The sequence below is a fragment of the Ranitomeya variabilis genome, chromosome 4, assembly GCF_051348905.1.
Source record: "Ranitomeya variabilis isolate aRanVar5 chromosome 4, aRanVar5.hap1, whole genome shotgun sequence".
NCBI classification, from domain to species: Eukaryota; Metazoa; Chordata; class Amphibia; order Anura; family Dendrobatidae; genus Ranitomeya; species Ranitomeya variabilis.
In genome coordinates, this window is record NC_135235.1 from 10,312,401 (window position 1) to 10,337,090 (window position 24,690).

General features: G+C 50.3%; 1 protein-coding gene across 1 annotated transcript in view; it reads right to left on the bottom strand.

The window, feature by feature from the left end:
* Positions 1 to 1,142: 1,142 nt before the first annotated feature.
* The window catches only part of FHIP2A (FHF complex subunit HOOK interacting protein 2A), a 39,932-nt gene continuing 16,384 nt past the window's right edge, over positions 1,143 to 24,690 (bottom strand). The window contains exons 4-17 of the mRNA XM_077257922.1: positions 23,049 to 23,153; positions 21,801 to 21,923; positions 20,895 to 21,167; positions 20,617 to 20,813; positions 19,649 to 19,763; positions 16,196 to 16,272; positions 15,567 to 15,759; positions 9,805 to 9,974; positions 9,589 to 9,729; positions 7,526 to 7,616; positions 3,895 to 4,038; positions 3,446 to 3,586; positions 2,478 to 2,581; positions 1,143 to 2,102 (exon numbers count right to left, since the gene is read on the bottom strand). Of these exons, the coding sequence (XP_077114037.1) occupies positions 1,997 to 2,102; positions 2,478 to 2,581; positions 3,446 to 3,586; positions 3,895 to 4,038; positions 7,526 to 7,616; positions 9,589 to 9,729; positions 9,805 to 9,974; positions 15,567 to 15,759; positions 16,196 to 16,272; positions 19,649 to 19,763; positions 20,617 to 20,813; positions 20,895 to 21,167; positions 21,801 to 21,923; positions 23,049 to 23,153 (1,980 nt within the window). The 3' untranslated portion in view covers positions 1,143 to 1,996. The remainder of the gene's footprint in view (positions 2,103 to 2,477; positions 2,582 to 3,445; positions 3,587 to 3,894; positions 4,039 to 7,525; positions 7,617 to 9,588; positions 9,730 to 9,804; positions 9,975 to 15,566; positions 15,760 to 16,195; positions 16,273 to 19,648; positions 19,764 to 20,616; positions 20,814 to 20,894; positions 21,168 to 21,800; positions 21,924 to 23,048; positions 23,154 to 24,690) is intronic.

Sequence of the window (24,690 nt, forward strand, 5' to 3'; positions counted from 1 at the left end):
CTCCTCTTCTCCACCCCGGGTAGCAACCGCGCATTATCCGCTTACTTCCCACAACGTGGGCACAGCCCCATGCGGGAAGTAAGCGGTTCAATGCATTTCTATGTGTGCAGAATCGCAGCGATTCTGCACAAAGAAGTGACATGCTGCGGGTTTTAAACCGCTGCGTTTCTGCGCGGTTTTTCCCGCAGCATGTGCACAGCGGTTTGCGGTTTCCATAGGGTTTACATGTTAATGGAAACGCTATGGAAACTGCTGCGGACCCGCAGCATCAAAATCGCCGCGGATCCGCGGTAAAAACCGCGAAGTGTGAACATGGCCTTAACCAGCATCTGGCCTGCTACCATCCGGCCCGCGTAGAGAAAGACACCTGCAGATACACAGGTAGCCGCATGGCACAGACCCACTGCAGCCCACCGACTTGTGTAACCCCAACCAACGAAGGCCAATAGGAGCTCAGATGCGCCAGCAGCATTGGCCCCCTACACCAGGACCGGGTCCCCCCCTACACCGGGACCAGGCCCCATACAACAGGACAGGGCCCCCCTACACTGGGACCAGGCGCCATACACTAGGACTGGGCCCCCCTACACCGGGACAGGGCCCCCCTGCACCAGGCGCCATACACTAGGACTGGGCCCCCCTACACCGGGACAGGGCCCCCCTGCACTGGGACCAGGCGCAATACACTGGGACCAGGCACAATACACCAGGACAGGGCCCCCCTACACCGGGACCAGGCGCGATACACCAGGACCGGGCCCTCCTACACTACTACTGGGCCCCCCCACACCGGGACAGGGCCCCCCTGCACTGGGACCAGGCGCAATACACCAAGACCGGGCCCCCCTACACCGGGACAGGGCCCCCCTGCACCGGGACCAGGCGCCATACACCAGAACTGGGCCCCCCACACCAGCACCGTCCCCTTCCCTCCCCCAGAGCTGTACACTGGTAACTCCCACTGACACTGTACTGAGGACGCCGACTCCAGGAGGAGAGGTGCAGCCTGCAGGTGGGAGACAGGTATTTAGATGCAATAACAGTGTAGGCCTCCAGGTGGCAGCAAACTACCCCATGGTTCTGTGTCCCCCAATGAGACAAATGACGGTCTATATAATGGACACATAGGAATGAGCCGGGGGTCCCGATAATGGCTTTATATGCATGTATAATACAATTTATACATTACATATATACACAAAGCAAATATACCATTAAGATAACAACATCCAGTCATGAAATATATTAATTTCTTACAAGCTTCGTGTCCATCGATAACATTTGCTCCAATAACATTATAAAGACAAAATAAAACAATGGGGTGAAGTAGCAGCATGTGGGACGCAGTGAGGGCGGCATCGGGTCACACAAGCGTCTGACGATGGGGCGATGGCAGGTGACATGCGGGGGCCACTGCTCCTCACACAAAGCCGGGGGCCACAAACTCCTTCCAGAATAACAGACAATAATCATGAAACGCGTCAAATTTAATCCTAATTTAGTTCCTTAATATAAAAAGCGGAGAAGTGGTTTCTTTTTGCTTCTTCTTTGAGTCGGACATGAAAGATCCCGGGTCGTGTCCTCCTCAAGGTGGTGAATGGCGGGACGGAGCGGTGCCGGCTTCTGCTGCCGTGTCTGAAATTGTTCATGGTAAAATACTTTTTTTTGTGTAAACTTTCTCCGAATGAGCAGACTCCGTCCCCCGCTGTACGACGCAGACATTCGGGTGAGGTTTTTTCTTTTTTTAAAATGCATGCGAAATTTAATCATCCCGCTGAAAAATCCCACATGATTAAGAGTTTCTGTAAAACACATAAGGTAACGGAGAACAGAAAATAAATCCACGTCCGACATCTCCTGTGCGAGCGGCTACAGCCTGGAGACGTCACCGTCTGGTTTCCCTTCTTTCCAATAAAAAGTCTTTGCCCAAAAAATAAAAAAACAAATTAAAATTAATAAAATTTTGGTCTCGCAGATGAAGTGACAGGGGGCAGCGTCATGGTGTGGCGGAGCTGTGGTACTTGACAAAGGCAATGGCAGCCAGTTCTTTGCAGAACTCCTCAAGAACGATGACCCCCTCCAACAACGTCATGTGGTCAACGCTGCGGGAAGAGAAGACACAGGAGGTGACAACATGCCGAGGATTGAAGGATCTTACAGCCCAGCTTACCCCGGCTCCTGAACGGCTCCCTCCGCAGCGGTAATCGTGGCCACCCAGCTTTATAGAAGAAATAAAACCCCTCAATTTAAAGAGGTGGAATCAGGAGCCCAGAAAAGATGCACAACTCATGTTTATCCCAACAGCTCCCGCACGAGTTGTCACCAAGTTTCTTGGAATGACAACGCATTGAGTGATTGTGCAGATTTGCTGATCAGATCCTCTTTCCCAGTGGTGCTCACAGTGACGATCACCCAGCTTTCCCAGAGACTGATCGTGACTGCTGATGGCTACTAATGATCCAACCGCACACACTTACATGGGACCGTCAGGCTCCAGGCCCAGCAGTCTCTTCCTCACAAGCAGGAGCTTAGGGGTGAAGTCTGGGATCCGCTGAATTCTCACCATAAGATCTCCAACCACCTGGAAAGGAGAAGATCGACAGTACAAAGGAATCGTCCTCTCGGATTGTACGGATATAAATCCTTTGAATTGTTAGGCTGTGTGCACACTTTGCATTTTTTCGATTTGTCACAAAACCTGAAGGATTTTCTGATGCAGCAAAGCGAAGGAGAATCCTGCGGTCTCGTGCAGACGGTGCTGATTTGTGACCTGCACATTTATCTCTGCAGTCACAGTTCTTTCAGCGGTTTTACAGATTTCACCCATAACTAAAAGTGGGGAAAATCTGCACAAAAAATACAAGTAAGGCTACGTTCACATTTGCGTTATGCGGCGCAGCGTCGGCGACGCAACGCACACAAAAAACATGCACAACGCAGCGTTTTGTGACGCATGCGTTCATTTTTTGCATGATTTTTGGCGCAGAAAAAACTGCATCATGCAGCGTCCTCTGCGCCCTGACAGTTGCGCCAAAATGACGCATGCGTCACAAAACGCAAGACAACGCATGTCCATGCACCCCCCATGTTTAATATAGGGGCGCATGACACATGCGTAGCCGTGGCTGCACCCGACGCTGCGCCGCACAACGCTAATGTGAACATAGCCTAAAAAACACGGTAAAAGCATTTTTACCACTGCGGTTTTCCTGCCAATAGATGCAGAAATTTCCGCACCATATACTTAAATGTGCACATAACCTTATGGGTGCAGACATCCCCAGCATTAAGGGCAGGTCGCAGGGGCTCATTAGGGAAAGCCCTTCTTCAGGGGTTTCCTTATACACTGGGGCTGATCTGGGGGTCCTGTGTCACAGGTAAATTCTTGCCCCGTGATATAATAATGTCCATCAGGATTATTGTAAGTTAACAGAGAAGAACTCACCCTGACGATGACCGAGAAGAGGGAGCGGCACCCGGGGGCCAAGTTCACGTAGGGGTCCAGAAGGAATTCATGTACGTGAGGGTGAGGGAAGAGGGAAAGCTTGGACAGCACGGACGTCACCTGTAAGTTCACGTCGTAAGGCTGCGGGAGAGAATCGGATTAGTAGGTGTCAGCAACGAGCTCGACCATCGACGTGCGAGATAATATATATATATATATATTTTTTTTTTTTCAACGGTGCTATATAAATAAATGATAATAATAATAATATTATAGGCCCTCCTATACCCTCACCCCTTCATCATGGCCGCACCCCAGACAATCAGTGGGATTCCTCTGAGTGGGAACGCCCATGTCACTCAGTAAGGATCACACCAGTCGTATTTAGTGGTTGGGAGTCGGGAGCCACCCGTCACCTGTTTATACAAGGAAGGGAGTATAAAGTGCACCTGGTCCAGTATCCGGCCCATTCTGTCAAACAGAACTTTCAGGAAGTGTCCCTCGAAGAAAGGAGCCTCTAAATTGCACTTTTCAATAGGTTTTGCGGTGCTGGGCCAATCCCAGCGCAGGCAGATTGCACAGTAATCCCGGAACTAAGGAAAAGAGGAGAAGCGTGAGACATTTGTGGAATCTGGAGACGGGGAAGAAGCATCGTTATCTTCTCAGCGGAGAAAAGGGAATATTCCCAGTCACAATAATAAAGAGGCCGGTCCAGGGTTCTGCAAATAAGACTGAAAGAGCAACTCTGCCACAAACTGCACAGGGCACTAGTCCAGGCGAGTATCAGACATGTGCCATGCATCTCATAAGAGATCGACCTGCAGTCCAGGCGAATATCAGACATGTGCCGTGCATCTTATCAGAGATCGGCCCACGTCCCACTAATCAGACATATGCCATGCATCTTATCAGAGATCGGCCTGCAGTCCAGGCGAGTATCAGACATGTGCCGTGCATCTTATCAGAGATCGGCCTGCAGTCCAGGCGAGTATCAGACATGTGCCATGCATCTCATAAGAGATCGGCCTGAATCCAGGCGAGTGAGCATCAGACATGTGCAATGCATCTTATCAGAGATCGGCCCGCGTCCCACTAATCAGACATGTGCAATGCATCTTATCAGAGATCGGCCCGCGTCCCACTAATCAGACATGTGCTATGCATCTTATCAGAGATCGGCCTGCATCCCACTAATCAGACATGTGCAGTGCATCTTATCAGAGATCGGCCTGCATCCCACTAATCAGACATGTGCAATGCATCTTATCAGAGATCGGCCCGCATCCCACTAATCAGACATGTGCAATGCATCTTATCAGAGATCGGCCCGCGTCCCACTAATCAGACATGTGCAATGCATCTTATCAGAGATCGGCCCGCGTCCCACTAATCAGACATGTGCAATGCATCTTATCAGAGATCGGCCCGCGTCCCACTAATCAGACATGTGCTATGCATCTTATCAGAGACCGGCCTGCGTCCCACTCATCAGACATGTGCAATGCATCTTATCAGAGATCGGCCTGCATCCCACTAATCAGACATGTGCAATGCATCTTATCAGAGATCGGCCTGCGTCCAGGCGAGTATCAGACATGTGCCATGCATCTCATAAGAGATCGGCCTGCAGTCCAGGCGAGTATCAGACATGTGCCGTGCATCTCATAAGAGATCGGCCTGAATCCAGGCGAGTGAGCATCAGACATGTGCAATGCATCTTATCAGAGATCGGCCTGCGTCCAGGCGAGTATCAGACACGTGCAATGCATCTTATCATTGCAGTCCAGGCGAGTATCAGACATGTGCAGTGCATCTTATCAGAGATCGGCCTGCGTCCAGGCGAGTATCAGACATGTGCCGTGCATCTCATAAGAGATCAGCCTGCGTCCAGGCGAATATCAGACATGTGCCATGCATCTTATCAGAGAACGTCCTGCAGTCCAGGCGAGTATCAGACATGTGCCATGCATCTTATCAGAGAACGGCCTGCAGTCCAGGCGAGTATCAGACATGTGCCATGCATCTTATCAGAGAACGGCCTGCAGTCCAGGCGAGTATCAGACATGTGAAGTGCATCTTATCAGAGATCGGCCTGCGTCCAGGCGAGTATCAGACATGTGAAGTGCATCTTATCAGAGAACGTCCTGCAGTCCAGGCGAGTATCAGACATGTGCCATGCATCTTATCAGAGAACGGCCTGCAGTCCAGGCGAGTATCAGACATGTGCCATGCATCTTATCAGAGAACGGCCTGCAGTCCAGGCGAGTATCAGACATGTGCCATGCATCTTATCAGAGAACGGCCTGCAGTCCAGACGAGTATCAGACATGTGCCATGCATCTTATCAGAGAACGGCCTGCAGTCCAGGCGAGTATCAGACATGTGCCATGCATCTTATCAGAGAACGGCCTGCAGTCCAGGCGAGTATCAGACATGTGCCATGCATCTTATCAGAGAACGGCCTGCAGTCCAGGCGAGTATCAGACATGTGCCATGCATCTTATCAGAGAACGGCCTGCAGTCCAGGCGAGTATCAGACATGTGAAGTGCATCTTATCAGAGATCGGCCTGCGTCCAGGCGAGTATCAGACATGTGCCATGCATCTTATCAGAGATCGGCCTGCAGTCCAGGCGAGTATCAGACATGTGCAGTGCATCTTAGGCTACTTTCACACTAGCGTTAACTGCATTCCGTCACAATGCGTTGTTTTGCCGAAAAAACGCATCCTGCAAAAGTGTTTGCAGGATGCGTTTTTTCACCATTGATTAACATTAAGCGACGCATTGTGACGGATTGCCACACGTCGCACCCATCATGCGACGGATGCGTCGTGCAGTGGCGGACCGTCGGGAGCAAAAAACGCTACATGTAATGTTTTTTGCTCACGACGGTCCGCCCCCACCTCCCCGCACCTCACAATGGGGCAGCGGATGCGCTGGAAAAATGCATCCGCTGCCCTCGTTGTGCGGCGGAGACAACGCTAGTGTCGGGAACGTCGGCCCGACGCACAGCGACGGGCCGAGCCCGACGCTAGTGTGAAAGTAGCCTTATCAGAGACCGGTCTGCGTCCCACTAATCAGACATGTGCCATGCATCTTATCAGAGACCGGTCTGCGTCCCACTCATCAGACATGTGCCATGCATCTTATCAGAGAACGTCCTGCAGTCCAGGCGAGTATCAGACATGTGCCATGCATCTTATCAGAGAACGGCCTGCAGTCCAGGCGAGTATCAGACATGTGCCATGCATCTTATCAGAGAACAGCCTGCGTCCCACTCATCAGACATGTGCCATGCATCTTATCAGAGAACGGCCTGCGTCCCACTCATCAGACATGTGCAGTGCATCTTATCAGAGATCGGCCTGCGTCCCACTCATCAGACATGTGCCGTGCATCTTATCAGAGAACGGCCTGCAGTCCAGACGAGTATCAGACATGTGCAGTGCATCTTATCAGAGAACAGCCTGCGTCCCACTCATCAGACATGTGCAGTGCATCTTATCAGAGATCGGCCTGCGTCCCACTCATCAGACATGTGCCATGCATCTTATCAGAGATCGGCCTGCGTCCCACTCATCAGACATGTGCAGTGCATCTTATCAGAGATCGGCCTGCGTCCCACTCATCAGACATGTGCCATGCATCTTATCAGAGAACGGCCTGCAGTCCAGACGAGTATCAGACATGTGCCGTGCATCTTATCAGAGAACGGCCCGCCTCCCACCCATCACACGTCAACAAGGAGACGTCTTGAGGACCAGAATTAAAACAACAAAAAAGTCCACTAAAAAGTTGCAGAAGTTTTCTTCTTACAATGATCTTCCTGCCATAAAACAGATACTTATGTACAGGCCTCGGCGCTTCCTTTACTTCCAATCAGCAGAGATGAGACGCGAGACTTCCTGATTACAAGGGACTAACAAGTTACTGGGTTTTTCTGAATTAATTATTCCTGGCATTGTGTCTAACAATGTTCCCAGTCACTGACAGCAAGCAGAGAACTTGCAAATAATTAGGACCGGAAGTACGAAGTCTATAAAAAGGTCCAGCACTGAAGCCCCCCTTCTGTCCGGTTACCTGCCGGTGGGCGTCTCGGAGGTAGGTGTCATAGCCGCTGCCTTCTACTTGATATGAAGATTTCGCTTCATCAGGAACAAGACAGAGAAAACTACAAAGAACAGAAAAAACACGCTGAGGCCTTAAGAACGCGCTGATGAAGCCTTTACCCTGAAGCTACTCGGACGCTGGGGGTTGTAGTACAGCTGTTACACTTGTGACGTCAGCTGCGGCTTATTCCCCATACACTCCACGCCCCATAGTAAGCAGGTAACATGGGTATTAGGGGAGAAATGGGCAGGAGTGGCGGGGCAGGGTATTAGGTGAGGGATCGGCAGGGGTGGAGGGGCCAGGTATTAGGGGAGGGATCAGCGGGGTGGAGGGGCCGGGTATTAGGTGAGGGATCGGCAGGGGTGGAGGGGAGGGATCGGCAGGGGTGGAGGGGCCGGGTATTAGGGGAGGGATCGGCAGGGGTGGAGGGGCCGGGTATTAGACGAGGGATCGGCAGTTGTGGAGGGGTCATGTATTAGGTGAGGGATCGGCAGGAGTGGAGGGGCCGGGTATAAGGGGAGGGATCGGCAGGAGTGGAGGGGCCGGGTATTAGGTGAGGGATCGGCAGGGGTGGAGGGGCCGGGTATTAGGGGAGGGATCGGCAGGGGTGGAGGGGCCGGGTATTAGACGAGGGATCGGCAGTTGTGGAGGGGCCGTGTATTAGGTGAGGGATCGGCAGGAGTGGAGGGGCTGGGTATAAGGGGAGGGATCGGCAGGAGTGGAGGGGCCGGGTATTAGGTGAGGGATCCGCAGGGGTGGAGGGGCCGGGTATTAGGGGAGGGATCGGCAAGAGTGGAGGGGCCGGGTATTATAGCAGGGATTGGCAGGAGTGGGAGGGGCCGGGTCTTTGGGGAGGGATTGGCTGGGGAGGGATCGGCTGGGGTGGGAGGGGCCGGGTATTAGGTGAGGGATCGGCAGGGGTGGAGGGGCCGGGTATTAGGTGAGGGATCGGCAGGAGTGGAGGGGCCAGGTATTAGGGGAGGGATCGGCAGGGGTGGGAAGGGCCGGGTATAAGGGGAGGGATCGGCAGGAGTGGAGGGGCCGGGTATAAGGTGAAGGATCGGCAGGAGTGGAGGGGCCGGGTATTAAGTGAGGGATCGGCAGGAGTGGAGGGGCCGGGTATTAGGTGAGGGATCGGCAGGGGTGGAGGGGCCGGGTATTAGGTGAGGGATCGGCAGGAGTGGAGGGGCCAGGTATTAGGGGAGGGATCGGCAGGGGTGGGAAGGGCCGGGTATAAGGGGAGGGATCGGCAGGAGTGGAGGGGCCGGGTATAAGGTGAAGGATCGGCAGGAGTGGAGGGGCCGGGTATTAAGTGAGGGATCGGCAGGAGTGGAGGGGCCGGGTATTAGGTGAGGGATCGGAAGGGGTGGAGGGGCCGGGTATTAGGGGAGGGATCGGCAAGAGTGTAGGGGCCGGGTATTATAGGAGGGATTGGCAGGAGTGGGAGGGGCCGGGTCTTTGGGGAGGGATCGGCTGGGGTGGGAGGGGCCGGGTTTTGAACTAAAATAATAAATTGCGGAATCCCCTATAAAGTAATTAACCCCATGATGGATACTTTTAAATGGAACTGTCCAGTGAAGTTGTCATCTATCTATGGTTCAGAGGAGTCTGACTGCTGTCACCTGTACTTTTATCCCTTTGATAATGAGAATGTGCATGCCTGACCTCCGCTTCATTGACTTTCTAAGGGGCTACACATAGAAGAACTGAACCAGCCACAGAGAGTGAATGGAGCGGCGGTCCGACACATCCCTGCCATTATAAGGGCGATAAAAGTTTTGCATTGTGCTGATTGATGCGGATCTCAGTGGTCAGTCAGTTTTTACCAATCCTGTGGACAGGTAGTAACTTATTTTCCATGGACAACCCCTTTAATCTATCCTTATATGTTTTGCAATGGTGCACATTAATTCATGATCAGTCCATCATTTTTTTCTCCTGTGTAAGCAAGATGCCTATACGTATGCTCATACACGGGAGCCCATATGCTACTTTCTATAGGTTACATGGGGGCACAAACTTTCCAGACTCACCTGTTAACAATTTTGTGAACTTCGGTTTTACCATCGGTTCTTTGATGATCGGGCGTGATGGGAGGAGAGGCGCTCAGCCATTCTTTAGACAGAGCGCTGTCTGGAGAGATGTCTGTAAATATCGGATCTTCTTCAAGGTCTCTGTAGAAGGAGACAACAGTGAATGAGATCTGCAGTGACGAGACCATAAGAACAGCAGGCGTCCATCGTACATACACCGCCCCGGGGATCTGCCCGTTCTCCACGATGTCTCTGTCCTCCAGACACGGGGGCTTGTACTCCGTGTAGTTCCTCTCCTCCAGGTTTCGCAGGATCAAGTTATAAAGTATGTGCTCATTGGGTTTCTGGAGCAGATGCTCGAACAGCCGCAAGGTCATAATACTGATCTGTGGGCACCGAGATGACAAGTATTACCCATGAACATTCAGGACTGGTTCACATTTGTTTGCTTGGGACAAGATTTCCCCTCGGATCAAACAGAATTTAAAAAATCATCATTTTATCAACTACACATTGTGGAAAATGTTTTTGTGTCACAGATTTCACCAAAAATCCACAAAATATGCAAAGAAAATCCTCCACGTGTCACTGAGCAAAGGACGATGAATGGTGCTGGAGATCAGCAGACGGCATCTGGACGGGGTGTAGAGACCGTCCTCATGTATTGTGCTTTAGATCATGCCTCCTGCCATCTTTATACACACAACGAAAGACAATGGAGTCCATGTCCATGAATAACAAAATACAGTTTTATTAGAACAAAAGATCACAAAATACAAATATGTACAGATCAGTCAGACACAGTACTCATTCAGATTGAGAAGGACCGGGTAGCACAGACCAAAAACAAGTGTGAATCCTGAAAGACATCATATACCGCCATAAAGTGCATAGTGCAATAGTACAAGGATATTGAACCAGGGGTGTATTAACCCCTTCATGACCCAGCCTATTTTGGCCTTAATGACCTTGCCGTTTTTTGCAATGCTGACCAGTGTCCATTTATGAGGTAATAACTCAGGAACGCTTCAACGGATCCTAGCGATTCTGAGACTGTTTTTTCGTGACATATTGGGCTTCATGTTAGTGGTAAATTTAGGTTGATAATTTCTGAGTTTATTTGTGAAAAAAACGGAAATTTGGCAAAAATTTTGAAAATTTAGCAATTTTCACATTTTGAATTTTTATTCTGTTAAACCAGAGAGTTATGTGACACAAAATAGTTAATAAATAACGTTTCCCACATGTCTACTTTACATCAGCACAATTTTGGAAACAACATTTTTTTTTTGCTAGGAAGTTATAAGGGTTAAAATTTGACCAGTGATTTCTCATTTTTACAACAAAATTTACAAAACCATTTTTTTTAGGGACCACCTCACATTTGAAGTCATTTTGAGGGTTCTATATGGCTGAAAATACCCAAAAGTGACACCATTCTAAAAACTGCACCCCTCAAGGTGCTCAAAACCACATTCAAGAAGTTTATTAACCCTTCAGGTGTTTCACAGCAGCAGAACCAACATGGAAGTAAAAAATGAACATTTAACTTTTTAGTCACAAAAATGATCTTTTAGCAACAATTTTTTTATTTTCCCAAGGGTAAAAGGAGAAACTGGACCACGGACGTTGTTGTCCAATTTGTCCTGAGTACGCTGATACCTCATATGTGGGGGTAAACCACTGTTTGGGCGCACGGCAGGGCTCGGAAAGGAAGGAGCGCCATTTGACTTTTTCAATGAAAAATTGGCTCCAATCTTTAACGGACACCATGTCGCGTTTGGAGAGCCCCCGTGTGCCTAAACATTGGAGCTCCCCCACAAGTGACCCCATTTTGGAAACTAGACCCCCCAAGGAACTTATCTAGAAGCATAGTGAGCACTTTAAACCCCCAGGTGCTTCACAAATTGATCCGTAAAAATGAAAAAGTACTTTTTTTTCCCAAAAAAATTATTTTAGCCTCAATTTTTTCATTTTCACATTGGCAACAGGATAAAATGGATCCTAAAATTTGTTGGGCAATTTCTCCTGAGTACGCCGATACCTCATATGTGGGGGTAAACCACTGTTTGGGCACATGGTAAGGCTCGGAAGGGAAGGAGCGCCATTTGACTTTTTGAATGAAAAATTATCTCCATTGTTAGCGGACACCATGTCGCTTTTGGAATGCCCCTGTGTGCCTAAACATTAGAGCTCCTCCACAAGTGACCCCATTTTGGAAACTAGACCCCCCAAGGAACTTATCTAGAGGCATAGTGAGCACTTTAAACTCCCAGGTGCTTCACAAATTGATCCGCAAAAATGAAAAAGTACTTTTTTTCCACACAAAATTTCTTTTAGCCTCAATTCTTTCATTTTCACATGGGCAACAGGATAAAATGGATCCTAAAATTTGTTGGGCAATTTCTCCTGAGTACGCCGATACCTCATATGTGGGGGTAAACCACTGTTTGGGTGCACGGCAAGGCTCGGAAGGGGAGGCGTGCCATTTGACTTTTTGAATGGAAAATTAGCTCCAATCGTTAGCGGACACCATGTTGCGTTTGGAGAGCCCCTGTGTGCCTAAACATTGGAGATCCCCTACAAGTGACCCCATTTTGGAAACTAGACCCCCCAAGGATCTTATCTAGATGCATAGTGAGCACTTATAACCCCCAGGTGCTTCACAGAAGTTTATAACGCAGAGCCGTGAAAATAATAAATGTGTTTCCTTTCCTCAAAAATATTTTTTTAGCCCAGAATTTTTTATTTTTGCAAGAGTAACAGGAGAAATTGGACCCAAAAGTTGTTGTCCAGTTTCTCCTGAGTACGCTGATACCCCATATATGGGGGTAAACCACTGTTTGGGCACATGCCGGGGCTCGGAAGGGAAGTAGTGACGTTTTGGAATGCAGACTTTGATGGAATGGTCTGCGGGCATCATGTTACGTTTGCAGAGCCCCTGATATGCCTAAACAGTAGAAACCCCCCACAAGTGACCCCATTTTGGAAACTAGACCCCCTAAGGAACTTATCTAGATGTGTGGTGAGCACATTCAACCCCCAAGTGCTTCACAGAAGTTTACAACGCAGAGCCGTGAAAATAAAAAATAATTTTTCTTTCCTCAAAAAAGATGTTTTAGCAAGCAATTTTTTATTTTCACAAGGGTAACAGGAGAAATTGGGCCCCAATATTTGTTGCCCAGTTTGTTGTGAGTGTGCTGGTACCCCATATGTGGGGGTAAACCACTGTCGGAAGGGAAGTAGTGACATTTGAAATGCAGACTTTGATGGAATGGTCTGCGGGCATCACGTTGCATTTGCAGAGCCCCTGATGTGCCTAAACAGTAGAAACACCCCACAAGTGACCCCATTTTGGAAACTAGACCCCCGAAGGAACTTATCTAGATGTGTGCTGAGCACTTTCAACCCCCAAGTGCTTCACAGAAGTTTATAACGCAGAGCCGTGAAAATAAAAAATAATTGTTCTTTCCTCAAAAATTATGTTTTAGCAAGTAATTTTTTATTTTTGCAAGGGTAACAGGAGAAATTGGACCCCAACAGTTGTTGCCCAGTTTGTCCCGAGTACGCTGGTACCCCAAATGTGGGGGTAAACCACTGTTTGGGCGCACGTCGGGGCTTGGAAGGGAGGGAGCACCATTTGACTTTTTGAACGCAAGATTGGCTGGAATCAATGGTGGTGCCATGTTGCGTTTGGAGACCCCTGATGTGCCTAAACAGTGGAAACCCCTCAATTCTAACTTCAACACTAACCCCAACACACCCCTAATCCTAATCCCAACTGTAGCCATAACCCTAATCACAACCCTAACCCCAACACACCCCTAACCACAACCCTAACCGCAACACACCCGTAACCCTAATTCCAACCCTAATCCTAACCCTAATCCCAACCGTAACCCTAATCCCAACCCTAACCACAACTGTAACCCCAACGCACCCCTAACCCTATCTGTAACCCTAACCACAAGCCTAATCTTAACCCTATTTCCAACCCTAGCCCTAATTCCAACCCTAACCCTAAGGCTATGTGCCCACGTTGCGGATTCGTGTGAGATTTTTCCGCACGATTTTTGAAAAATCTGCAGGTAAAAGGCACTGCGTTTTACCTGCGGATTTACAGCAGATTTCCAGTGTTTTTTGTGTGCGGATTTCACCTGCGGATTCCTATTGAGGAACAGGTGTAAAACGCTGCGGAATCCGCACAAAGAATTGACATGCTGCGGAAAATACAACGCAGCGTTTCTGCACGGAATTTTCCGCACCATGGGCACAGCGGATTTGGTTTTCCATAGGTGTACATGGTACTGTAAACCTGATGGAAAACTGCTACGAATTCGCAGCCGCCAATCCGCTGCGGGTCCGCGGCCAATCCGCTGCGGGTCCGCGGCCAATCCGCTGCAGATCCGCTGCGGATCCGCGGCCAATCCGCTGCAGATCCGCGGCCAATCCGCTGCGGATCCGCAGCCAAATCCGCACTGACTGCACATGCCATAACCCTAACCCTACCCGTAACTCTAACCCTACCCCTAGTTCTAACCCTAACCCTAGTGGAAAAAGAAAAAAAAAATATTTTCTTTATTTTATTATTGTCCCTACCTATGGGGGTGATAAAGGGGGGGGGGGTTATTTATTATTTTTTTTATTTTGATCGCTGTGATAGAACCTACCACAGCGATCAAAATGTACTTTGTAATGAATCTGCCGGCTGGCAGATTCGGCAGGCGCACTGAGCATGCGCCCGCCATTTTGTAAGATGGCGGCGCCCATGGAGGAGGCGGACGGGCACCGGGAGCCTCGGTAAGTATAAGGGGGGGGGAGATCGGGGCACGGGGGGGCGTCGGAGCACGGGGGGGTGACATAGGAGCACGGGGGGAGCGGACAGGAGGACGGGGGGAGCGGAGCACAGGACGGAGGGGACTACGGGACAGATCGGTGGCTTGGGGGGTCGATCGGGGGGGTGGGGGGTGTCACTTCAGTATTTCCAGCCATGGCCGATGATATTGCAGCATCGGCCATGGCTGGATTGTAATATTTCACCAGTTTTTTAGGTGAAATATTACAAATCGCTCCGATTGGCTGTTGAAAGTGAAACTGCCAATCAGAGCGATCGTAGCCACGGGGGGGGTGAAGCCACCCCCCGGGCTGAAGTACCACTCCCCCTCTCCCTGCAGATCGGGTGAAATCGGAGTTAACCCTTTCACCCGCTCTGCAGCGACGCGATCATTCCATGACGCTACATAGGCGTCATGGGTCGGATTGGCACGGGTTTTCATGACGCCTACGTGGCGTCATGGGTCGGGAAGGGGTTAAAGAAATAAGGGACAATAGATGAGCCCTGTACACAGGCTCAAACACATATCACAATCATAACAAATTACCCTCCCGGTTCTCACCCAGATGCTGGCGTCTGACAGCATCTGGGTGAGAACCGGGAGGGTAATTTGTTACGATTGTGATATGTGTTTGAGCCTGTGTACAGGGCTCATCTATTGTCCCTTATTTCTTTAATACACCCCTGGTTCAATATCCTTGTACTATTGCACTATGCACTTTATGGCGGTATATGATGTCTTTCGGGATTCACACTTGTTTTTGGTCTGTGCTACCCGGTCCTTCTCAATCTGAATGAGTACTGTGTCTGACTGATCTGTACATATTTGTATTTTGTGATCTTTTGTTCTAATAAAACTGTATTTTGTTATTCATGGACATGGACTCCATTGTCTTTCGTTGTGTATCTAGCTGTTTAGGAGTGTCCTAAATACTTTTGATTGATTTAGTCTCTCCTCTGTAAGCTCTCCCTACTGTGGTGTAGAGCATGGTAGAGAAAATTGGAATTTTACCCTCCATTTTGGGCTTATTTTTCCATCTTTATACACATCATTAGCGGCACATTCATCACTGAAGAGTGACCATTATTATTGTGACCCCCAGCCGAGTTGTCCTGGGAGCGGTGACCACGGGCGCAGCCTCACCTCGTCCGATATGTGGTTACAGTGCTCTATGAGGCGATGGCGTAATGGGGCCCCCTGAACGCCGCTCAGCGTCTCCGGCTCTCGCTGATCCCCCACTAGGAAATGAACAATCTCTTCCAGCAAAGCCTCGGATGTCACTTGCCGCACAATTCGATGAAGTAGGGAGGTCGCCGTGAGGATCCCAATCTCTGACCTGGGAAAGTGAAAAAGGAGGATGAGAATCTCAACACTACCAGTAAGAGCCAAAGCAGTTCACGTCTGGGAGGATTAAAAAAACAAACGTAAAAAAGTAGTGAAAACAAGACTGACACGGTCAGGACAAGGGTTCAGCCTCGGGATCGCTGCACTGGTTATTATTATTTATTAGAGCACCATTTATTCCATGGAGCTTTACATGTGAGGAGGGGTATAAATAATAAAAGACAAGTACAATAATCTTAATACAAATCATGACCTGTGCTCATTTATTATAAGAGTAGAGCTATGACAGGAGTCCGATATATTTATGTGGCATCTGAAAAGCCTCTGAATAATCCATATCCTTCCTATAATTGTATTATTACAATGAAACTATTCATTTTTCCCCCAAATTACGAGGATCTTGCCCCTACTGCGCTACTAATACTTACGTCTGCATGAGCTGCGGCTCCAACACGCTGACCAGGAACCTCTCTGTCACCGACCGAGCCAAGGTGGTGGCCGCCGTCTACAGAAAACCAACACGGAGAACCGTAAATCACTACCTGGATATAATGTGAGCAGAGAACTCACTCTGTGCACACGGCAACGACGGCGCCGGTGCAAAGTATAACAGAAAAAAGGCAGGTTATTGAAAAGCCCGGGGCCAGAGAGTCACAGACAGGGAGAAGAAGACCCCAGTACAGTCTGCCCCCCCAAAAAACAGTCCGCCCCCCCCCCCCCCCAGAACAGCTCGACTCCCCCCCCCCCCCCCCCCCCCCCAGAGAACGGTCCGGCCCCCAATGAGCAGTCCGACACCCGTCCCCCCCCCCCCCCCCTCCAGAACAGTCCAGTCCCCCCAGTACAGTCCGGCCCCCGTGCACCAAAATCTAATTAGCAGGAAACTTGAAATTGTAATTGAAGAGCCACAAAGCCGACGTACACACAGTATTACTGCGTCCCTAGAGCCGAGCCTTCACTTTACAGAATCGTGCTGACAGCTGTTGTATGTACAGTCAGTAGCGTAGCTCCCGGGGGGGAAGGAATGGTGGGAGAGGATGCGGCTGTCCAGGGCCCCTGGCCAGAGGAGACCTCCCAAAGTTACTGCCTCTCTCTACTCAATATAGATGAGCTCTGTGGTAGAGCCGCTCTCCATTCTGCGGTCACTTTATGTCTGTGGTCTACAGAACGGCCGGGTGATACACTGGTCTAGGCGCACGCACAATGTCAGCGTCCCGGGGACGTCATCGGTGCACAGAGGGCATTAAAACTTTTTGGGGGCACAGTGTGGACAGTTATATAGGGCACTAGCACAGGGCATTAATAATTTCAAGGGGTGAATTTTACCATCAATAGGGCACAAAGGAGGCATTATTACAATGTATGGGGAGACAATGGTGGCATTATTATGTGGGGGAACAGTGGTGGCATTATTACTATGTATGGGGAGACAATGGTGGCATTATTATGTGGGGGAACAGTGGTGGCATTATTACTATGTATGGGGAGACAATGGTGGCATTATTATGTGGGGGAACAGTGGTGGCATTATTACTATGTATGGGGAGACAATGGTGGCATTATTATGTGGGGGAACAGTGGTGGCATTATTACTATGTATGGGGAGACAATGGTGGGCATTATGTGGGGGCACAGTGGTGGCATTACTATGTAAGGGTCGCTGTGGAGGCATTATGTGGGGCCACAGTGTTCTTATTATTACTATGTAAGGGTCGCTGTTTTTGTTCCACACAGCAGGTGTAGTAATAGGGACACATACGGCAGCAGCGGCTCAGTATTGGGGTATCAGGGGCAGTAATAGGGACACATACGGCAGCAGCGGCTCAGTATTGGGGTATCAGGTGCAGTAATAGGGACACATACGGCAGCAGCAGCTCAGTATTGGGGTATCAGGGGCAGTAATAGGGACACATATGGCAGCAGCGGCTCAGTATTGGGGTATCAGGGGCAGTAATAGGGACACATGCGGCAGCAGCGGCTCAGTATTTGGGTATCAGGGGCAGTAATAGGGACACATACGGCAGCAGCGGCTCAGTATTGGGGTATCAGGTGCAGTAATAGGGACACATACGGCAGCAGCGGCTCAGTATTGGGGTATCAAGGGCAGTAATAGGGACACATACAGCAGCAGCGGCTCAGTATTGGGGTATCAGGGGCAGTTATAGGGACACATACGGCAGCAGCGGCTCAGTATTGGGGTATCAGGTGCAGTAATAGGGACACATACGGCAGCAGCAGCAGCTCAGTATTGGGGTATCAGGGGCAGTAATAGGGACACATACGGCAGCAGCGGCTCAGTATTGGGGTATCAAGGGCAGTAATAGGGACACATACGGCAGCAGAGGCTCAGTATTGGGGTATCAGGTGCAGTAATAGGAACACATACGGCAGCAGCAGCTCAGTATTGGGGTATCAGGGGCAGTAATCGGGACACATACGGCAGCAGAGGCTCAGTATTGGGGTATCAAAGGCAGTAATAGGGACACATACCCCAATACTGAGCCTCTGCTGCCGTATGTGTCCCTATTACTGCCCCTGATACGACAGCAGAGGCTCAGTATTGGGGTATCAGGGAGTAATAGGGACACATACGGCAGAGGCTCAGTATTGGGGTATCAGGTGCAGTAATAGGGACACATACGGCAGAGGCTCAGTATTGGGGTATCAGGGGCAGTAATAAGGACACATACGGCAGCAGCGGCTCAGTATTGGGGTATCAGGGGCAGTAATAGGGACACATACGGCAGCAGCGGCTCAGTATTGGGGTATCAGGGGCAGTAATAGGGACACATACGGCAGCAGCGGCTCAGTATTGGGGTATCAGGGGAAGTAATAGGGACACATACGGCAGCAGCGGCTCAGTATTGGGTTATCAGGGGCAGTAATAAGGACACATACGGCAGCAGCGGCTCAGTATTGGGGTATCAGCAGGATAAGGAGTTTGTGCAGATTGGGGATAGATGGTGATGGGGCAGGAAATGTGAGAAGTCCGATGTGTCTGTGCTGTATTCTCTGCAGTTGAGTTCTGGCTGGAGAAGTCGTCATGTCGGTCTGGGCAATATGGAAAGACGTGAAAAGTGACTCCATAAGAAGGACCATCAGCTGTAAATCACCATCTATAACTGTGCGGTGATCTCTATATATTCTGCAGGACTGGTATCTACCACTACATGGTCGCCATATGGCGGTAATATCAGAGCTGGTCTTTGTATAGAGATTATTTTCGATAACAGCGCGTCATCTCCTGAGGTTCCCCTGTACTCAGGGTGTGACACCGTAGGTGTAGTCAGAGCTCCATGTTAGGGACACTCAGATGTTTCGCCCCCTGAGCTGAACCCCGTCTCTGAGTAAGGTGAATTACTGCACAATGCTCAGATAATCCTGTCCGGTGATGAAACCTGGCAGATTTTATATCGGACAGGACAGAGCTCGGGGCCCTCATCAGTCTTCAGGACGTCCTAGTGCTGGACCGTCACTCTCCATAAATGGGAATGGACCCACAAACGATGACAAGAGAAGGTGAAGATGTCTACAAAATGTATTCACACCCGTGAACATTATGGACTCTGGATAATGTGAAAACATATTTTGCTTATGAGAATCGAATGTCAAAGTGAAAAGTAAAATCAAACATTTATTACTATTCTCAGAAACAAAACGATAAAAGATCCTCTCATGTGCTCCACCGCTGACCACTTATGCTGAATACACCACTAATGTGCGCTCTGCAAGGCTCCAACCCCCGGACCACTAATGTGCGCTCTGCGAGGGTCTGACCCCCGGACCACTAATGTGCGGTCTCTGCAAGGGTCCGACCCCTGCTTCTCTTTATATCCCTATGACACCAGTCATCAGCAGGTCGCGGAGGTGGAATGATGCCTCACCCTGTGCGCTTCTTTAATAAGCTGATCGCAGTAATCAAACCAGGACAGGAAGGAGATCAGGGCCCTTTTCCCAGGGAAGGCAGAAGCGTCCTCCTTCACATTGTATGCGTCCAGCCTGCGGAGAATAAAGGGGGACAAGTCAATTCTGGTGCAACGTGCTGAAGCTTCTGTCTGAATGTCCAAAATGGAGATGAAGAAAATGTAACATAAAAGCTGCACAATGAAATCTCACAAGTGACGCGGTGTAGACAGCAATTAGGGTCTAGGATGCAGACAAGGCGCAGACACCCCTATTAACCTGCAGCAAAGAACAGCTGCTAAATAGTCTCCGGACCTCAGACCGGGCAAATCACGGCCCATGGGCCACATCTGACTCTTGCCTCCTTGTCTGGACAGAACAGCCACAAATCCAGCAGTGAAAGTGACGATGTGACGCTGGACCCTGTGCCCCCACACGCCACATTCAGCCCACCGTCAGGAATCTCTGGTCTCCCATCACTGGACGAGCCTTTTACCTGAATACCCTGCAGCTCGCCATGCACGACATCTGAGGTTTACTTCATTGCTGCCCCTTTAGTGGTATTCTCATCTTCATAAATGGATCTTGTTGGATAGTTCTTATAAATAGTTTGCCCTTTTATGTTCTGCTCGTTGCCTTGGAGACCGACCACCACTGGCAGAAGCAGAACATGATTAGGGCTTACAAGATCTTTGGTGAGGAGCTTGTAAGCACTATGGGGGGGGGGGGGGGGAGGTTCACAAACCCCTTTTATGGAGACGGGCAAGGGTCCTGGAGGAGAACTCTGCATCAATGAGCCATATCTTGGCCTGTGGACATATCCTATACATCGGAGACTTCATTGTTGTGCAGCCGCCGCGCCATGGAGGAGGCTCAGACAGCGCAGCATGTTCACCTTCATATAGTAATGTCTTACCACAATGGAAAGAATCAGATGTAACGATCTTACCCCCAATTAATTCCCTCTACAGTCTCGATGTCCAGGGGGTCGATGGACTGTGGCAGCGCGCGGTACAGAGAGGTCAGCCGGGCGGTCAGCAGCTCGCACAGGGCCGTGTTCTGGGTCAGGCACTTTGCAGCTGCCGGCTCTGGAAGACTCACCAGCAACATTAACCCTTCACAGGCTTTGACCGCTATCCGTCCATCCTGGAATGGAAGACATCAGACATTACACCCCGACGTCCATCACATAGACGTGACGGGCAGATCCGCAGACATCGCACCCACCGGGCTCTTCGTCAGGTTCAACAAGGAATTGACCAGATTATAGTCTTGCAGGATGTGATTAGTGGAGAGTCCGGGGGCTGCGCAGGCTTCCAGCTGGTCCGTGGGGGGATTTTTAGGGAGGGCAGGGCTCGTATGTACTCCTTCATGTGCCCCACTGCCTGCTGACCCTGGAGACTGAGCCTGCCCCGTGTCATTAGCCACAACCTCCTCCGTGCCGCCTCCAGAGACTGACGCCAGGTTATTAGCCGCTCCGGCACATGGCTTCAGCTTGCTCTGAAAAGACAAAGAAGAAATTCAAAAAGCGGAAAAATATTTCACCAGCCTAACAAGAAGGCAAAAGTCAACCAGAACGACGTGAAGAATTAGGAAATCTCCCCATTATGAGAAGAAATAAATCTATCAGAGGCTTTACTAATCGGGGGTCTCCACTTTACCACAAGCGGCCTACAGAGGCTTCTGTTCTGGTAGAATAAGAAACAGAGCACTGTCACCCTCCCCAGGTCCATCGCTGGCTCTACGCCAGTGCTCCAGTCTCTATGTATTGGCTGCAGAGCAAATCACTGCTGCAGCCAATCATTGAACACAGCAGCTTGTGTCATTCTCATCAGCAGAACCTCTGAGATTAATGATTGGCTGCAGCTGTGATTTGCACTGTAGTCATGTCGTCACCACTGCAGCCAATACACAGAGCAGCAGCAGAGAGGCTGCACTGAGCACGAGAAAACCCTGCGCTGAACACGGCGAGAGCCCGCCCCCAAACACCGGCAGGGCCCGCCCCCAAACACCGGCAGTGCCCGCCCCCAAACACCGGCACGGCCCGCCCCCAAACACCGGCACGGCCCGCCCCCAAACACCGGCACGGCCCGCCCCCAAACACCGGCACGGCCCGCACCATCTGTGCCTTACTTCTAGAAAGAAGTTGACGAGATACGGATCCTGCTTCAGCTTGGCGCACACGATACACAAGAACTGGATCTCTTCATTCTCTGTCGGATTGGCGAGGACTTCTCCACACAGACGGATAAGTTTCTATCATGAAGACAAGAGGTAAAGAATAAAAATGATTTTTATGAAAGAGTCAGAGGATAAAAGTCGTATTTCTGCCACTATTCTGTGCTCGGGGTCAGCTATCAGGGGTGATCACTCCGATTTCAGCATTTCCATTCACTGACAGCAAGCAGCAGAAAACACAAAATGCCACAAAGCTGAAAAACCTTCATTGTATGCTAGGAAAGAATTATGTGCTGGAGTCCTTTATAGGGAACCTGAAAGCTTCCCAGGCCCCCAAACTGCCACCATGTACTGATTGCTTTCAATGTACCCATCCTAACAATTTACATCTGCGGTGGCGATATATCAATTAGTGGGTGACTAATCGTGGGGTCATGGATTCCTCCGTGCTAGTTATCCCGCTGACCAGGTTCTGTTTCCCCTGTGGGCGAGCGTACACCCCCGGATCAGGTTCTGTCTCCCCAGTGGGCATACACCTGGATCATGTTCGGTTTCCCCTGAGGGCGTGCATACACCCCCGGATCAGGTTCTGTCTCCCCAGTGGGCATACACCTGGATCATGTTCTGTTTCCCCTGAGGGCGTGCGTACATCCCCAAATCAGGTTCTGTTTCCCCTGTGGGCATGCGTACATCCCCGGATCAGGTTCTGTTTCCCCTGTGGGCGTGCGTACACCCCCGGATCAGGTTCTGTCGCCCGAGGGTGTGCGTACACCCAGATCAGGTTCTGTCTCCCCAGTGGGGGTACACCCAGATCAGGTTCTGTCTCCCCAGTAGGCGTACACCTGGATGAGGTTCTGTTTCCCCTGAGGGCGTGCGTACACCCGGGTCAGGTTCTGTTTCCCCTGTGGGCGTGCGTACATCCCCGGATCAGGTTCTGTTTTCCCTGTGGGCGTGCGTACACCCGCCTACTGGCATACAGTAATGGAGGCGAAGCTTTGCAAAGGGTGACACTGCAATCGCCAAGAATGTCACTCATGTCCATTGTTTTTTTTGGATTACGTAGTAATCAATACATACATGGTGGCAGCCTAGGAAAGATATCAGGTTCCATTTCAGGGGAACGTTTTTTGGAACGATAAAGGAGTAGAGCGACAGTAGCTGCAAACACTAATATAGAATGACACATAATCAGGCTCTGGTTACCTGGACGGGGCGGTGAACATTGATATGTGGGAGCAGAGGCTGCTTAATTCGTCCCAAAAGTTTGGTGTAGAAGACCAGCACCTGCTGCTTCATACCTGGAGGACACTGGGGAGAAGCACAAGACATTGAGGCAGAACACAAAATCCATCATTATTTCTCTAAGCCACTAAGTCATCCTCCATTTTATTATTGACTCTCTTCACCATAGTCGTGGTGTGTACAGCGCCTGGGATCATACACTTACCGAGCAAGCAAATCAGAACTGTGGTCACACAAAAAAGCACCAGAGAAACACTGGAAACGGGGGAAGGTCGCGATCACTAAGGTGCTTTATTACATGCACATAATTACAGCAAAGGGAGTAAATACTGATAGATCCTGATCCACCGCTACACCATGCACGCAGGCGACTCACACCGATACATCCTGATCCACCGTTACACCACGCACACAGGCGACTCACACTGAGATCCTGATCCACCGTTACACCATGCACACAGGCGACTCACACTGAGATCCTGATCCACCGTTACACCATGCACACAGGCGACTCACACCGATAGATCCTGATCCACCGTTACACCATGCACACAGGCGACTCACACCGATAGATCCTGATCCACCATTACACCATGCACACAGGCGACTCACACTGAGATCCTGATCCACCGTTACACCACGCACACAGGCGACTCACACCGATAGATCCTGATCCACCGTTACACCACGCACACAGGCGACTCACACCGATAGATCCTGATCCACCGTTACACCATGCACACAGGCGACTCACACTGAGATCCTGATCCACCGTTACACCATGCACACAGGCGACTCACACCGATAGATCCTGATCCACCAATACACCACGCACACAGGCGACTCACACCGATAGATCCTGATCCACCGTTACACCACGCACACAGGCAACTCACACCGATAGATCCTGATCCACCATTACACCACGCACACAGGCGACTCACACCGATACATCCTGATCCACCGTTACACCATGCACACAGGCGACTCACACCGATAGATCCTGATCCACCATTACACCATGCACACAGGCGACTCACACTGAGATCCTGATCCACCGTTACACCATGCACACAGGCGACTCACACCGATAGATCCTGATCCACCGTTACACCACGCACACAGGCGACTCACACCGATAGATCCTGATCCACCGTTACACCACGCACACAGGAGACTCACACCGATACATCCTGATCCACCGTTACACCATGCACACAGGCGACTCACACTGAGATCCTGATCCACCATTACACCATGCACACAGGCGACTCACACCGATACATCCTGATCCACCGTTACACCATGCACACAGGCGACTCACACTGAGATCCTGATCCACCATTACACCATGCACACAGGCGACTCACACCGAGATCCTGATCCACCATTACACCATGCACACAGGAGACTCACACCGATAGATCCTGATCCACCATTACACCATGCACACAGGCGGGCTCACACCGATACATCCTGATCCACCGTTACACCATGCACACAGGCGACTCACACTGAGATCCTGATCCACCGTTACACCATGCACACAGTTGACTCACACTGAGATCCTGATCCACCGTTACACCATGCACACAGGCGACTC